Source organism: Pelodiscus sinensis, chromosome 2 (genome assembly GCF_049634645.1).
Source record: "Pelodiscus sinensis isolate JC-2024 chromosome 2, ASM4963464v1, whole genome shotgun sequence".
NCBI classification, from domain to species: domain Eukaryota; kingdom Metazoa; phylum Chordata; order Testudines; family Trionychidae; genus Pelodiscus; species Pelodiscus sinensis.
In genome coordinates, this window is record NC_134712.1 from 14429656 (window position 1) to 14444401 (window position 14746).

Consider the following 14746-nt stretch of genomic DNA (forward strand, 5'->3'; position numbering starts at 1 on the left):
TCTGATCTGACATCCAATGGGTTTGACTCATGGGTAGCTCCAGTTACTTCAGCGGAATTATTCCAGATGTATAGCTGCATAAGCACGATCAGATTCCAGCGTATACTTTTTGTATATTTAAACTAGAACACTTACATTATAAAATGTATGTATAAAATCACAAGGGCTCAGAGGATATTACTACCCTAACTGTGACTAAATCTTTAGGTATTGTATTGAATACTATTCCTGGTTCTTGAAAAATGCAACTTACATCTGTGAAAGGGTCAAAAGAATGGCTTACTCACAAAGTAAGTAAACTTTCTAGTTGTACTCTGCCATAATCTATTAAAAGTATCATAATCTATTAGCTGTGTAGCCTCACTGGCCAACTGGAGCTTTTCCAATTTACTACCAATGAAAATCTGGCTCAGTAAATTTGCCAAAGGTGTATAGAGCTGCTCATGATCTAAAAATCATTTACAAGAAGCTCTCCATCCATCTCCACAGAGTGATTAAGAGTCTTTCCTCCATAGCTAATGAATTAGCTTTTATTTATGAAATAAAAAGGTATAATTACGTGTATAGAATGTTTTAGAAATTCTGCTTGTAAAATATATTCTGAGTTTGACTTTCTTTTGTTCTTCCAGCGTTAAAGCAAAAATGCCTTACAAGCATCTGTAAATCTGTCTAAAGCACTGAGGGAATAAACTGCAAATAAGAAGAGCTCTGACAGTCTTTAGTAGTCTTTTTCCATTTTTCCATATAAGAAAAATAGTATGTTAGTTACAAATATTTGCATCAATCAGCTATTTTCTAGAGTTATTTTTTTCCAAAGGACTGTATAAATGAGATATAAAACTGGGTGAATTTTAAAATAAATTTAACTGTAATTAAACATTTTTAAATGAATTTTAAACTGTGCTTTATAAAATATATTTATAAAATCTGTTAATGTATGTAAACAGATTGTTAGTTTTGTCCAAAATTACATTAAAACGATCATAATAAATATGAAATAATTTGAAATTAGCTCTAAAATAAGTCTAAGAGTTGACACATGTTTATGACTTCATAAACTTAAAACATTTTCTGATCATTCAGTGTTCAGATCAAGAGATCTTCTTTCTTCACACTTTTACTGTTGAGTTATGTTTGCAGGTAAATACAACCACTGCACCTTCTTCTATAAGAAATGCTTGTACTTACAGTTCTTTCATCGCTATGCTGCATCTGAATTAGCTCATGCTGATTCATGTCAAGAACTTAAAACTCTTGCGCTTCGCTTGCTGCCTTCAATCCCTTTGTATACCTTCATTGCAGTTATTGGCAATGAACCAACAGGTCTTGCTAATTAGAGGAACAAGAAAACAAAAATCACATCACACTTGTATTCCAATCTAATACATAACGTTGCTGTGAATCAAAAGTATTTCATCCAACCATTCACATTTCAAATGAGGCAAAAGTATTTTCCTGGCTACCGATACGAATTTAACTTAGATATTTCAATAAAGAAAATAATATTTTAACTAACACAATACCAAAGAAGAACATCACAACTGGGAATCACAAAGAATTCTATAGGAATAACAAAGCATATGTTCACCAGAGTGCCTGGTGGCAGGGTGCAAGTGCTAAGCTATCAGTCATAGCAAAGGGTGCAGGGATTTAGAATGACACAAATTATAATTTCATAATTGTACAGGTCAGGCCAGTGCTTTTTGCAGAATTACAAAACAGACTCCCTCCTCCCCCACTACCACCACCACTTAAAAATTATAATTGTACTGGAAGCTTCATGGGGTAGCCGAGTTAGTTTGTACAGGATAAATTTAAAAAACAACACTTTATAAACTAACAAAACACATGCTCACGAAAGCTTTAAGATGCTATTAGACTATTGTTGTTTTTTAAGTTTATAAAGGTCAGGCCATTAGAAAGAGATTGCCTGGATGGAAAGAGATATGCCCGGTATGACCACTGTGTATGTCAGACTAGGAATATGAGGGGTGTCATGGATGAAAGGGCAGGCCAGTGCCTTTTGCAGAATTACCACCACCACTTAAAAAAAATCCCCCCAAAAGTTTAGAAACTAAAACTGAACCTTTGAGGATTTTTGAAAACAAAAGACATTTTTAGTTTTCCTTTCCTTCCCCATACCCTTCTCGTATTGAGGCTATGTCTACACTACGGAGTCTACAAAAACTCTGCAGCATCCAGGGAACGCATCTGCTCTTCTGAATTTTTTTCAGAAGAGCAGACGTGCTCTTTCGGGAGCCCTGTAAACCTTGTTCCACATGGAAAAAGGGCTCTTCTGAAAGAGGAGGTTTTTCCAAAATTTGGCCCAGTGTAAATGGGCTAAATTTCAGAAAAGCTTCTTCCGAAAAAAGAATCAGAAAACGGTATGCAAATTGCAGAGCTCTATTTGTGTACCTTTTTCTGAAAAAGAAGTGTAGTGCAGACATAGCCTGAGTGACAACATGAGTGGAGAAAGAGAAGAAAGTGGGGAAGGGGATGGAAAAAGACAGAGAGAGAGAGAAAGAGAATGAAAACCCACAAAAATAGAAAACTAGAAAGCAATTTTTCAGTTTTGGGGGTTTTTCCCTGAAAAGAAATAAAAATATTTCTTAAGACATAAGCATTTTCTGTGAAAATGCGTGTTTTGGCACACAAGCCACTTTCAGTGGGAAGATGCTGGGTAAATTCTTTCCGTGATGTCTAATTGAAAAAATGTGGGTATTGATCACCTTTAAGCAGCACTCCCTCCCTCCCCCTACCACCCACACGCCTGGCACCACAACCTCAATCCCAGCCCAAATGCGGAGGGCAGGGGCTGGATAATGAGCCTGCTCACTGGCATTCACCTTGAGCCTGGAAAGCAGCCACTCCAACGCCCCACAGGGCTAGGGCTGGGCCTGCCTACCCGCTTTGGGCCTCATGACCTGGAACATTGGGTCACAGTGCTGCTAGGTTTGGCCCGTCCCTCTCTCCATGTCAGGACAGATGAGCAGCCAGGCCAAATCTGAGTGGCATGGCACCAGGAAAGGGGAACTTGGCCCAGCCCCATGGGATAAGAGTCTATGGAAAGAGTCATGGACAAAAGGGAAAACTCACACTAGCTGTGACCATTGTCCTGTGTCTATGTCTACACAGCAACATTATTTCGAAATAACTAGTGTTATTTTCGAAATAACAAAGCCCACGTCTACACAGCCAGCAGTTATTTCAACATAATGTCAAAATACTGTCGAGCTGGAAGACTTCTTACTCCAACTCCTGTAACCCTCATTTTATGAGGAGTAAGGGAAGTCAGAGGGTGAGTGCTCTATTTCAAAATAAGTGCTGTGTAGACAGCACCAAAACTTGAAATAAGCTATTTCAAAATAAGCTACGCAATTGACATAACTTGAAATAAGCAATGCAAGTTGAGCTAAGCCCTGCTGTATAGACACGCCCTGAGAAACCTGCAGCCTTAATTATCAGCCACCAGTCTACCTCATGTGCCATTACAAAGCTCAATACTTCCATGAGGCTCCCATAACAAACCACCACCCATAACCATGCTACTGAGCTGGCTAGAAATCCCAGGAGGACGTGCCAGAACTCAGAGGTGTGGAAATTAAAGACTCTTACCATCATGATATCACTCTGGGGGGGCTTTACTCTGCTGTGAGAGGCTTCCTAGTAGCACAATGGGCACATTTTTTTAAACAATTTTTTTGGTCAAGAAATGTTGAAATGGATGTTTTTTAATCAGCTCTTGACTTTATAGTCTCTTTCTCACACCCATTGTAACCGGTGTGGACAGCCCAGCCTTTCCTACCTCTTCCCACTCACACATTGGCTCCGAGCCTCAGCTGGCATAAGTTGGCATATGGTCCATGAGTGTCAGTAGAACTGTGCCTATTCACACTGCTTGGCAAGGCGGCCAATTGAGCATCAGACACCAATTTTGGCTTCTGATTTCAAACTGAAGACACCTGCCTCCCGGAGGAGCTAATTTCTAACTCCTAGCACCTTTGGAGCACTCCCAGAAGATTTCCCTGACTCCCATTTTACAGATAGCACAGGGCCTACTGATGAAAGAGAAGGCCCTACCCAGTTCACAATTCATTTTGGTCCATTTTTAGGGTCATGGGATTTAAAAAATGGTAAATGTCATGGTTTCAGATATTTAAATTTGAAATTTCATGGGGTTGTAATTGGTTATTCTAGGGAGGCTTGCGGCACAGCTACCCTTCTTTCTGTGCTGCTGTTGGGGATGGTGCTGTCTTCAGAGCTGGGCAGCTGGAGAGTGGTAGCTGCTAGCAGCTCTGAAGGTAGAGCTGCTACCAGCAGCAGTACACAAGGGAGGATGGCGTGGTATGATACAGCCACCCTTATTTCTGCACTGCTGCCTGCAGAGATGGGACCTTAGCAGCTACCGCTCTCGGGGTGCCCAGTGCTGAAAGCAGCAGTACAGAAGTAAGGGTGACATGGGTACAGTATTGTCACCCTTACCTCTGCACTGCTGCTGGCAGAGTGCTGCCTTTAGAGCTGGGCACCCAGCCAGCATTACAACTACCGCTCTCCAGTAGCCCAGCTCTGAAGGCAGCACAAAAGTAAGGGTGGCAAAACTGAGACTCTCCTAAAATAACCTTGTGATCCCTTGCAACTCATTTTTGGGCCATTCTTGCACGAAATCTGTGTAGTATAGAGTAAAAAAGCACACGAAAGGCCAGGTTTCACGGTAGGACGCCAGGTTTCACAGTAGGACACCAGATTTCACCGTCTGTGACATCGTTTGCATGGCTGTGAATTTGGTAGGGCCCTAACCATAGCTGTCCATAAGACAGAGAGTGTGACTTGACAAATTAAGGGGAAGACAAGAGAATGGAGTTATGAATCTTTGCTGTAACTGCCTCAGTGTCATATAACCTGGCAGAACTGTGTGGCTTGGCTGCTCTTCCTGCCTGCTTGAAAGGGTCCAGGCCTTTGCTTCAGTCCAGTCATTATGGTAGGACAGGTCACAGTCAAGACTGCTTTGATTTTGGTTCTCATGAGCCTCATCCTCAATTTCCTTTTGCTACAGAGAGTGCTGCTCTCTTTGAGGGTCTTGGATACCAAAGAGTCTCCTGGCCTCACTGACTCATGATCCCTTAAGTCCATGGTCACCAACCAGTAGATCGCGATCTACCGGTCGATCTCAGGGGCTCTAAGAGTAGCTCTTGAGCCCTCTCTGAACTGCGCGCCTGCACAGTGCATTTACATTAGATTTCCTCATTTGAGGAGCAGCTACTCACTGAGCAACAACACAGGTGAGTACCTGCGAGGAATGGTGGGAGCTGAGAGGTCCGGGAGGGCTGAAACACCCCAGCCAGCTGACTGTGGCTTTCAGCTGAAAGAGGCTGCCCCGCGCTCCAGCTGATCGGCGACTTCTCCTCTGCGCCTGCCCATGTGGATCTTGGTGCACGTTGGCTGAGCGCCATGGCCAGCTGGCCGGGCAGCCACTTTTCTTCCCTCCAGCCCGGCTGCCCTGCGCTCAGCCCAGGGAGGCTGCATCTAGCTCCAGCTGTGCTGGAGCAAGCTTCCCAGGCTGAGCGCAGGGCAGCCGGGCGGGCGTGAAGAGAAGCGGTTTCCCGGCCAGCTGGCCATGGCACTCAGCCAGCGTGCACTAAGATCCACATGGGCAGGTGCAGAGGGGAAGCTGCCCGATCAGATGGAGCGCGGTTCAGCCTCCTCCGGGCTGAAGGCCACAACCAGCTGGCCAGGCAGCTTCTTCTCTACACCAACCCACGTGGAGCGTGGTGCACCCTGGCTGAGCACCACTTCCAAATGTTGGAAAAACCTTTTAAAAAAAGCAGCAGTATAAGGATTGGGGATAGCAAGTGATGGAGAGGAGGAGAATAGAGAGGGCGGGGCTTCAAGGAAGGGGCGGAGCGGTAGATCTTGGCTTGGTCTGTCATTTAAAAAGTGATCTTGGGTGTAAAAAGGTTGAAGAACACTGCTTTAAGTCCTTGTATCTTAGGACCAAGGCCTTGAAAGGGCCTATGACTGAACCGAGGTGCGTAGTGCAGGAGCTTGACGGCTTGCCTCAGAGAGGAGACACATTCCGCCACCCAGGTAAACTGGAACTGCTAATGTGGCCAACCTCAGTCCCAGATACAGTGACTTCTTAGAGCCCCAAATGGCAAACTAATTTTCATTCCAATTGTACCTCTGAAACGAATGACCACTGTCCTTCGCCAACGGTGACTTTTAAGACTAAATGCAATTGGTTTTGCTAAAAGGAGTTCATATTAAACTAAGAGAAGGCCTGGCCCGGAGCCCATGGCAATCAGAGGACACCTTTCTATTGACACCCTTAAGCTTTGGATCAGACCCACAGAGATTAGATAAAGGCGGGTTTTCAACACTGGTGAGATGCCAAAGCTGGAAATGCTGTATAAGTTTTCACTCATCTTTCATCGCTGGCCACTACCTCTTATTAAGTTATTAAAGCAATAATCACATGACCCAGAGATTTGGTAGAAGAGAGAATACAGTGAAACAATTGTTATTTAATTACAGCAGCATCATATTAAGTCAGAGTGCAACACCCTGACTGCACCTGTGGAAAGGGTTCTTAATATAGATCCTGTACATGTTCAGTGCTATATTATTAAGCTATGCAGCAGGTATACTGACCTGCAGAAATCTCATGAAAGGACTAATTAATAAATGTTGAAGTAGGTTTGATTAAAAAAAAGTGATCACATGGGTAAGATACATGTCCACAGGAGTATAAATCACTTACAGCTAACTCTGTTGAAATCCATTTGTCTTCCACGCAACTGCCTTGAATAATATTCCTCAAGGTAAGCTCTTTTTCATATGCACTGTCTTGGAAAGGCATTATTATACCAAGAGAAAACTATTTAAGATACAACTATGTAGGACAGTGAGGGTGAAGAATAAAGTGCAGGCAAAATGATTTAGGATATTTTATTAAAACAGGATTATCCCCCTGTTATATTTACATCCATTCATTAGATAAAGCATTACAAGAGAATTTAATAAATGTGAATGGCGGTATTATGTGGGTGGTAAACATTATAAGCAGTGTTTAAGGGAAAAGATCACGAGGAGTAAATACTTTTGCACATTGATAATTAAATGTTCATTTGCTCATTTGAAAAACCTGTCATGACTGAGGTAGAAAATTAAAAGTTAGGATGAACCACAGCTGCAATCAGCAACTGAGAGACTGATTTTCTTCTCTGTCACACCAGCAAAACACCACCAAGTCAGTACAGGTACTTTAATATTGGTTTTAGGAAGAGCAGCCTCAGACCTGGACCTACATGAATATAATTTACATTAATATGAAAATGTTACATGCTATATCAATATGTCTGTAAAAGCTACAACTAATGTTTGACTATTACTGGGGCAGTGCTTCTGGTGATGTAAATGAAGTCAGTAGAGTTGTGCGGATTTACACCTGAAGAAGATCTGGCCCACTATACAATGTTTAATTATATGATGTGCCATCTCTAAAAAAACTGATCGCAGAATCAAAACAAACTTCTTTTGTTATAGACCAATTGTTAAGTTCACCATTTTGTTGCCAGTTATGGCTTCTCCATCAACAGTCTGTTGTCCTGTAATGAATACTGTTAATCAAGTTTAAATAGTCAGTGTATAAATTAAAATCTTGGGATGTCATGTGACATCTTTGCTCTCTGTGTGCCTCATAAGCATTAGGGAAGAAAGTGCATGTCAAAGCAGAATTAAAAATGATCAGGCCACACAAATAATTCAGTCACCTCTCCTGCATAACAAATGTCTTTTTACTTTTATATTTAAGACATAAATGTCCTACATAATGTTTTACTTAATTCACCAGGTAAATGTTTCTGCTGTGTGATTTTTTTCCATTCTTTGGATTAAAACAATGATTGTAATTCTGCTGGTGAATATGTTGATGGTATTATACAGTGGTAAGTGACTGCATATTTTATGTCTCTCTATCATTTACATGTAATACAGTACTGACCACTTCAAGTGGACTAGTTTTTGAAAAAAGCCTTTGAATTACCACCCTGTCTCATGACTAGAACATACTGAAAAATACATAATAATCAGATTAGTGGTAAAATGTGTTGTTGTTGGATTTCAAAAGTATTATAGGATTAGTGCAATGCAAGAAAAACTTTTAAATGGGCTTATAATGTAACCACAATTGGAATCCTTTTCTCCCCATATATTGCTCATTAGAAAAAACCTCCAAATTAATTACATAAAACTGTTCCAGAACAGCTAGGAAAAATGTTTAGTCTTTGAATAAATCCATATTCTCATATTTTGGACCATTCCACCAATACATAAATGAAAGAGCTTCAGTTAAACAGTCTTTCTGAACTTTTATCATGGTGTGATTCTCTTCCCCTTTTCCTAAGGCTATTTTGCTCTTGATGAGTATCAGAGGGGTAGCCATGTTAGTCTGACTCTGTATCAACAACGAGAAGTCTTATGGCACCTTATAGACTAACAGATTTATTGGAGCATAAGCTCCAACATCTGACGAAGTGGGTCTTTGCCCACGAAACCTTATGCGCCAATAAATCTGTTAGTCTATAAGGTGCCACAGGACTTCTCGTTATTTTGCTCTTGTCACAGTGTGTGGAAGGAGCTGCTCTACATGACTATTTCTGAAGTTAGAAAGAAGTACTTTAACAGACCTCACACGAGGCTGAATTCTGCATTGACTTACACCACCACCTTCATTTCTCTAATTTCTCTAGTTTCTTATGGTGTGAATTTCAGTGGAGAATTGACCCAACACAAACCACAGAAGGTTGCTATATTAATCACACTTAGTGTTATGAGTCTAATATAACCAAACCAACCATCAAGAATATCATTGTGTTCTGTTTGTCATCAGAGAATCTATATAAGATAGTGTAAGATAGTGTGTGCGTGTGTGTGTGTGTGTGCGCGCGCACAGTCCCCGCCATCCATCTGTCCTAGAAAGACCGAAAAGATGGAAACAGCTACAAGCATGGTTCAGAGAACTTCTTGTTCAGACTATCATCAGGTTCAAGCATCACTGAGCTTCACCATTTGTTACAATCCAATTGTTAAGTTTGCAGTCATTTTGACTTTATCGGTTATATCCAATTGACAGCATGGGGCATTCTGCTACTAATACAGAAATATCTGCTACAATGTTGGCTTTAGAAAAATCAGTGGGTATTTATAAAAAAAGGTAAAACGGACTTTGCTTATTGATCAAATACACAGTCAAAAACTCTAAAATTCACCACCCCTTAAAAACTCAAACCTCAGCACCTAAAATTGAGCATCCAAATAAACGGTCATTTAGTTGCTTAAAAATAAATCGGTATGATTAGAACTGGGATTGCCACAAAGAGTCCCAATTCAGCATAAAACTTAAGGGTTGCTGAGCACTTAACTTCTTCTTAAACACCTTGAATACCCTAGCCTGAACACCCAGATTTAACATTTTAATTAAAACAGAACACAAGAGCTGCTATACTAGATCAGACCATGCTCCAGCTTGCCCAGTATCCTGTCTCCAACAGTGGCTGGTAACAGAGCAATTTTGGAGTGATTCACTCCCAGATCCTGGCAGTCATAGGTATAGGATCTCCCCAAGCCTAGGGTTGCAACTCTGACCATCTTTGCTAATAGCCATGGTTGGACTTCACTTCTATGAACGTATCCAGTTGTTTTCTGAACCCAGTTATATTTTTACCAGCCTCAAAATCCCATGGCAATGTGTTCCATATCTAGCTGTGTAGTGTGTAAAAAGGTACTTCCTGTTGCTTGTATTAAACCTGCTGCCTAGTCATTTCATTGACTACTGTGTTAGTGTATTGTGGGAAAGAGTGAATAACACTTCTCTAGTCACTTTTTCCAGACCATTGATGAATGCATAGACCTGGCATATCTTCCCCTAGTTGTCTCTCTTTTGAGTAGCACAGTCCTAATCTTTTTTTTGTTTCTCCTCATAAGGAAGCTATTCCATACTCTTGATCATCTTTATTGCCCTCTCTGAAATTTTTACTGTTCCACTATAGCCTTTCTGAGATGGGGCAACCAGAACTGCACAGAATACTCCAGGGCTATGTCTACACTTGCGGCTTCTTGCGCAAGTCATATGCAAATGAGGCTAAGCATGGAATATCGCCGAGCCTCATTTGCATACCTAATGAGCCACCAGAGCTTTCTTGCGCAAGAGAGCATCTACACTGGCACAGCTTTTGCGCAAAGGCACATACCAGTGTAGATGCTCTCTTGCGCAATTACTTTAACGCAAGAACTCTTGCGTTAAAAGCATTTGCGCAAGAGAGCGCCAGTGTAGACGCAGTCTGTGAGGCAAAGCAGCTGGGCCAGGTGGCAGGGGCCGTGACTTTAAAAGTAAGATGAACTTACCTGGCTGTCCCATTCCTCCAGTGCCTTCCGGAGGTCGATCTTCCAGTGTTCGATTTAGTGGGTCTAGGGAAGACCCGCTAATTTGAACTGAGAGGGCGTCCCCATCAGCGCTGGTGGTCCTGCTCCCCATGAGGAGTAAGGGAAACTGATGGGAGTGTTTGCTCTCGTAGACGTCCTGCTGTGTGAACAGCGTGAATACACCATTTAAGATACGTGGACTCCAGCTACATAATTAACATTGCTGGAGCTGCGTATCTTAAGTCAACTTTCCCCCTTCGCTGTAGACCTGGCCTAAGCAAGTAGTAGAGAATCGCAATCTACTTGTTGAAACGGGTATCTTTGTCAGCTACATTGTTCACTACAAATCCTGTGCTGTCTTTTATGTACTAAGGAGAATACGTGGGGAGCTCCTTTCCTTAGATTTCGACTGTAAACTACATTATCTCACTTTGTGAACAGACCATTGGTTCTCCTTTAATACTAACTGGAAATTGGAAATGCCATTACTGGTCATAAAAAGAAAAGGAGAGTCGAATAATTACTGATGGACTGACACTCTTATATAACATCTCCAGAAAGCTGAAGCGATTCTGGTGCTAGGAATTTTATGCCAATTAAACTTGTTCAAAAGAATTAATTCAACTATGAAACATGCTGGAGAAATTGCCTCTCCTCTGCATGAGTTTAGGGCTATTGTCCTAGCTCTCCCTAAGTTCTTTGCTTCCAGATTCAGAATCATGGATTTGGCCTGGGCTTTAATAAAGGACTATCCAGCAGCTGGGTACCTATAGTCCATTGACAATCAATGGGAGTTGAGCACCAGACTCACCCACTTAGACTTCTTGGCAAATGATAGCCCTGAAGTATCTGAGTGGGATTTTTGACATGGCCTAAGTGATTTAGAAGCACATCTCCCATTGAAAGTCAATGGACTTAGGTGCTTTGAAAATGTTACCCACTGATCCAGATTCTCAAGTGGTGCCAATCAGCACAGCCTACAACTGAACTATGCTGATTTACACCATCCAAGAATTTGGCTCAATGCACAATGAACAGTAGCAAACATGAAATCGCAAACGGATTTGTATCATTGCAAAGGGAGGGCAGGAGCAGCCTGCAGATCAATGATAGCTTTGCTTAACTGCAAGTCTGGGCCAAATCTGTTTATGGATGTAAAGTATTAAATGACACTCCTGCACACTTCACATCATTTTAGCTAGTGATCTGAATTCCTTGTCGCTAGCCAGGTTTCAGGGGGCCACTTCTTCTCTGCAAAGGTCACATTTTAGAAGAAGGACTTTTCTGTTTGGAGAAAAGCAGCTGGGTATGAGCAGAATGATAATCTTGCTGGGTCACAGTTTACCCAAAAGCCTTTTACTGATTCTCCTCCTGGCACTTTTGGAAAGTAGTAAAAGAAATAAAATGAGGGGCTCCAACCTTCTCGTCTATGCTACGTCCCTCTCTAAAAACTACTGAATATTTTGCCCATGCTTAATGAAGCAAAAGAAAGCACACAGTCTGCAAATTACTCACTGTCAGGTAGAGAAAAGCATGAGGCAGCAGAACAAATCAACTCCCTTTATCCTAATGCAGAATATTATAAACAGAAAAGTAAAAGTGGAAAAATGCTACTTGGCCAAAGGGAGGCAGCAATAATCCAAATGAAGAAGCAGAAATAGCAGAAGGGTGTAGACCACACAAATGGGACAAGCCAATCTGAAAATCTTTGGGGTAGAGACTTAGCACAAGGGGGCCTTGATCTGGCTGGAGTCTAGGCACTATTGCATTATAATGGTTAATAATTAAATAATAATAATTACTTAATAGAGACTTTAACAACTTGAACAAGTCTGTAGAAACAACCATTATCTAGGCTCCCCAATGAAACACTCAGAAACATAGCAAAGAAGAAATCCCTTGGGTAACTCTTGCAATTCACTATTAATAGCTTAGGTAAACTGTTCTGATAAGATACATTGGAAGACTGATAACTTTCTCATGGTGCTGCTTCCCTCCCTGAACTGGGCAAGATCTTGTCTGAGCTGTAGCCATTCAGCATTGAAGTGGTTGCAGTGAAAATGAAAGTTAGGTCTGAAGCTGAGGGAGCATTAGGAAAATAATTCTGTATCTGAAAGGGGAATTCAAGCAGAGAAAAGGAAAAGAGAGGGTTCAAATTAGCAATGGTGCTTTAGTGCAGATGCTCCGTGGCTCTGAAAAAAATCAAACAAATGAAGGTTTCAGGGATTTGTGAACAATGGGATAATGGTCAGTTGATCATAGATCATTTAAAGACCCACAATATAGTACATTATATATATTTCATTTTAAAATTCTCTCTTCTTGAATATGTTTGGTGAGACAGGCGGCCAAGAATTGGACCCCCCAGCCCGTCTGCCAGAACTTCCACTTGCACCTGAGAGAAATCTGAGTAAGAACTTTTAAACTTTCCTTGTTACCAGTATTTTCAGGCATTAAGAGGCACCAGGGTTCAGTCTCTTTGGGCAAGAGATCCAGAAAGAACTTTTTCGGTAATGTCCACTCATCATACTGGACCATTAGCAGAGGTTAAGTAACATCAGAACGTCTCACTTACATTAACTTTACCTTGATATAAGTCCATTGACCTTGGTGGAGTTCCTATTGATTGACATGAAGTGTAAGAGGAGGATCCAGCGCCTCTATTAGATTCTGCATCATTGCTGTTGCTGTAACACAAACCAACACCTACGGAGCCACAACCATCTCTGCTATAACCTAAGTGAGGGCCCTCACATCGATTAGGGAAGAATTTGTACCACTGATGCTGAGTTGATTGTTGCAACGGTGTTTATAGCTAATGAACTAGCTAGGAATTTACATTTGAAACTACTAAATCGAGTTTTCTCAAAAGAAAAGTGGGTTTGAAAACAGAGTGAGTGAGCATACATGTTTCATACAAACTTCTACTGGATTTATTCTGAAATCCCAGAGATTAGAAAATGGGGAATTTCTGATGGCTATTTGGGATCTTTGTAGCGGAAAGACAATTTCACTCCTGTCCCTAGCGCACACAGTCACATAAAAAAATCACAAGCACAGCTGGCATTTTGGCAGATTCAGAAGAAAGGCTCCGATGAGTACAGCCGTTCCACTAGAGGTGTTCCTTCAGAGGGGGGTTACATTAGGGTTGCGCCTCTATCCGCCAGGTTACCTCCTTGATGGACAGGCCCGGGTTCACCTGCAGCCTGCCCCCTGCTCAGCAGGGTGTGAAACCCTCATTTTCCTCCCATATGGAAGTGTTTGGCAGAGCTTCACCCCCAGAGCAGCTTGGAAGGAAAATTCTAATCACAGAACAAGCCCCACTTACTTGCCAAATAGTTAGAGGTTCCCAAGAAATAAAAACAAGTGCAAAGTATGTTGAAGAGACTATCTATATTAAACAGGAAGCAACTACAGGGTAAACCACTGTGCTCAGCTACCTGGGCTGAAAATACCCCCAAATTTCCCCAGTCATGTGACCTGACAGAGCAAGAGTAAAATTCTGTGCAGCACTTAGTAACTTGGCTAACTGGGTTCAGCCCAGATAACCCACACATCGTTCCTTCACAGATTTAATAGCCAGCAAGTAATAAAATCCCCAAAACCTATCCTAGGGCTTGAGGATACAGCTCAGAGAATAGGGGAGTCTCAAACAATTTCCCTCACTAAAGGATGGTGCACTCTCAGTTTAGGCTCTGAATGTCTTGGTCACTGCAGAAAGGCTGACAGCCACATCTGGAAGGCATCCTCTTTGTGCAGGAATCAGGCTGCTTTGGTTTCCCTTCACTCCAGCAGCGTATGGCTCAGGCTGCAAATTATCACTCTTCTAAAATCTGAACTGCTCTCCTGACCTAGTGCTCAGCTACAGTCACAGCAGGCAGGCAGCCCTGGGCTAGCAGCCGGAGCAGGACTTGTCCCATGATAACTGATCTAGCTAGGGAGTTGGAGGGCTAACTCAGTCTGGCTGGCAAGGGAGTTGTCCCAACAAAGCTCTAACAACTGGGGCTACATCTACCCTGCAGGCGTTTTGTGCAAGAAGCTTTTGCAGAAGAGATGTTCCTCAAAAACTTCTTGCACAAAAGCACATCCACAGTACAAAAGTGCATCGCAAAAGTGATGTGCTTTTGCGCAAGAGAGCATCCACACTGCATGGATGCTCTTGCCATCAGAGCACCTGTGCTTTTTCTGATGGGCTCTTTTTGCACAAGAAACCCCTGTTGCGTGTCCACACACACCTTGTGGCACAAGAACTCTTGCACAAAAAGGAGTTATTCCTCGTAGAAAGAGGTATATCTGCACTGCAAAAAGCCCTCTGTTCTGCCATTAT

At 42.0% G+C, this 14746-nt stretch overlaps 1 protein-coding gene across 9 annotated transcripts in view; it reads left to right on the top strand.

Moving 5' to 3' along the window:
- The window catches only part of LOC102460920 (otoconin-90-like), a 102890-nt gene that overhangs the window by 56043 nt on the left and 32101 nt on the right, over positions 1-14746 (top strand). For all 9 annotated transcript variants that reach the window (XM_075920128.1, XM_075920125.1, XM_075920129.1 and 6 more), the window contains one exon: positions 12764-12829. In XM_075920128.1, coding sequence (XP_075776243.1) covers positions 12764-12829 — 66 coding nt within the window. The remainder of the gene's footprint in view (positions 1-12763; positions 12830-14746) is intronic.